This window comes from Leishmania braziliensis, contig 18 (assembly GCF_000002845.2).
Source record: "Leishmania braziliensis MHOM/BR/75/M2904 WGS CADA00000000 data, contig 18, whole genome shotgun sequence".
Lineage (NCBI taxonomy): Eukaryota > Euglenozoa > Kinetoplastea > Trypanosomatida > Trypanosomatidae > Leishmania > Leishmania braziliensis.
The window spans coordinates 1-1,476 of record NW_004058014.1 but is presented as its reverse complement, the minus strand read 5'-3'; the positions used below and the strand labels follow the sequence as shown (position 1 = coordinate 1,476).

Sequence of the window (1,476 nt, the reverse complement as noted above, 5' to 3'; positions counted from 1 at the left end):
TCAGACAGGACGACACGCACGCGAGTGTCGAGGTGAAAGAGGGAGGGAGGGAGGGAGGGGGAACGCAGGGTAGAGTCTACGACCGAATGCGGGGAGAGGACAAACATAAACGCGAAAAAAAAAGCCAACAAAAGAAAGGCAGAGAATGGGTGAGTGTGTGTCGGTTTGCGCGGAGGTGACGCCCGAACAAGCATGCGAAACATCAACACAGCTGGAAAGAGCAGTGGCTCCATGCTATTGCTGAGACAGCGCTGCGCCCCTCTGCACCTTCTGACGGCCCACTTCATGATGCCACCACGAATTCTCTGGTGCAGCTTTACTCCGGCCTCCGTAGCCTTCAGCTTCGCACTCACTATCTGCGGATTCCTAACTCCACCTACTCAGCCAAGACACGTCCCCATTTTCTTTGCTTTCTCTTATGATACTACTATTGACCATGAGGTGAGTGCACACTCACATGGCTCATCTCTTCCATCGGTGAGTGCGTCTCCTCCTCCAAGCCCTCCAACACTTCGTCCGCAACGCTAGAAGGGGTCGAGAAAAACTCCTTCTCCGCCTTCTCAGTAGCCCTCTTCTTCGGCGCAAAGCCGTTCTCCTCCACACCGTCGCTGTACGGCTTGATCGCCCCGGAGCCCTCAGTGTCCGACACACACCCAAACAGATCCACGGCATCCATGCAGATGTGCGCCAAGACCTTCACGACGTCCTGCACGAACCACCACACAATGCAGTAGATCCACACCCACAGCGGCAACAGCCTCTCCGAGTTCGTCTGGCCCCACGCGAGACCCTCCGTCAGCACATTATCCGGGCGCGACTTGTGCCAGAACGACGCAGCCATCGTCGACACGAATAGCGAGATGAGCGCGCCGCAGAGCAGGATCGGGCTTGGTGCCATGTAGAAGAAGAAGTGGCCACCCGTGCGCGACGAGAAGAGCGTCAGGAAGTCCGAAATCGAGATCTTCAGGTACATCATCGTCACGAGCTTGCCCTGCGGCAGCTGCGCGAGGCCAAGGTGGCGGAACCACGAGTTCGGGTAGTAGAGAGGGCTGTAGGCCTCCAGGCCGATCCACAGAAGCATCAGCGACGACCCGCACGCGACCGCAGCCAGAATTGACGCGCTCACGAACACCACCGGCAGGTTCCACTTCTGCGGCCGCTCCGACGGAACCACGTGGTCGTAGCCAATCGTCATCAGGCAGCCGTCGTTCAGCAGCGTGATCAGCATGAACATCAGCACGGGCAGGTGGAAGAACTGGAAGTGCGGGTCCATGCTGCCGTAGCTCTTCGGTGTCAGGCTGAAGCACGCGATGAAGAAGAAGCACACGAGCTGCAGCGTCGCAGAGATACGGTACGTCAGAAACGACAGCATGCGCTGGAACACCTCACGTGACACAAGCATCGCCTCCACTACCACGCTCAGACCGGGCTCCGTCAGTACCATGTCCGCCGCAGCGCGCGCAGCGTCCGTCGCAC

At 58.7% G+C, this 1,476-nt stretch overlaps 1 protein-coding gene across 1 annotated transcript; it reads right to left on the bottom strand.

Moving 5' to 3' along the window:
- Window positions 1-427: 427 nt before the first annotated feature.
- H1A-1 (P-type H+-ATPase, putative) lies at window positions 428-1,444 on the bottom strand (the record flags this gene model as incomplete). The annotated part of the gene is made up of 1 exon (XM_001564043.2): window positions 428-1,444. One exon carries the CDS (start codon window positions 1,442-1,444, stop codon window positions 428-430), a length of 1,017 nt encoding a protein of 338 aa, XP_001564093.2.
- Window positions 1,445-1,476: the final 32 nt, after the last annotated feature.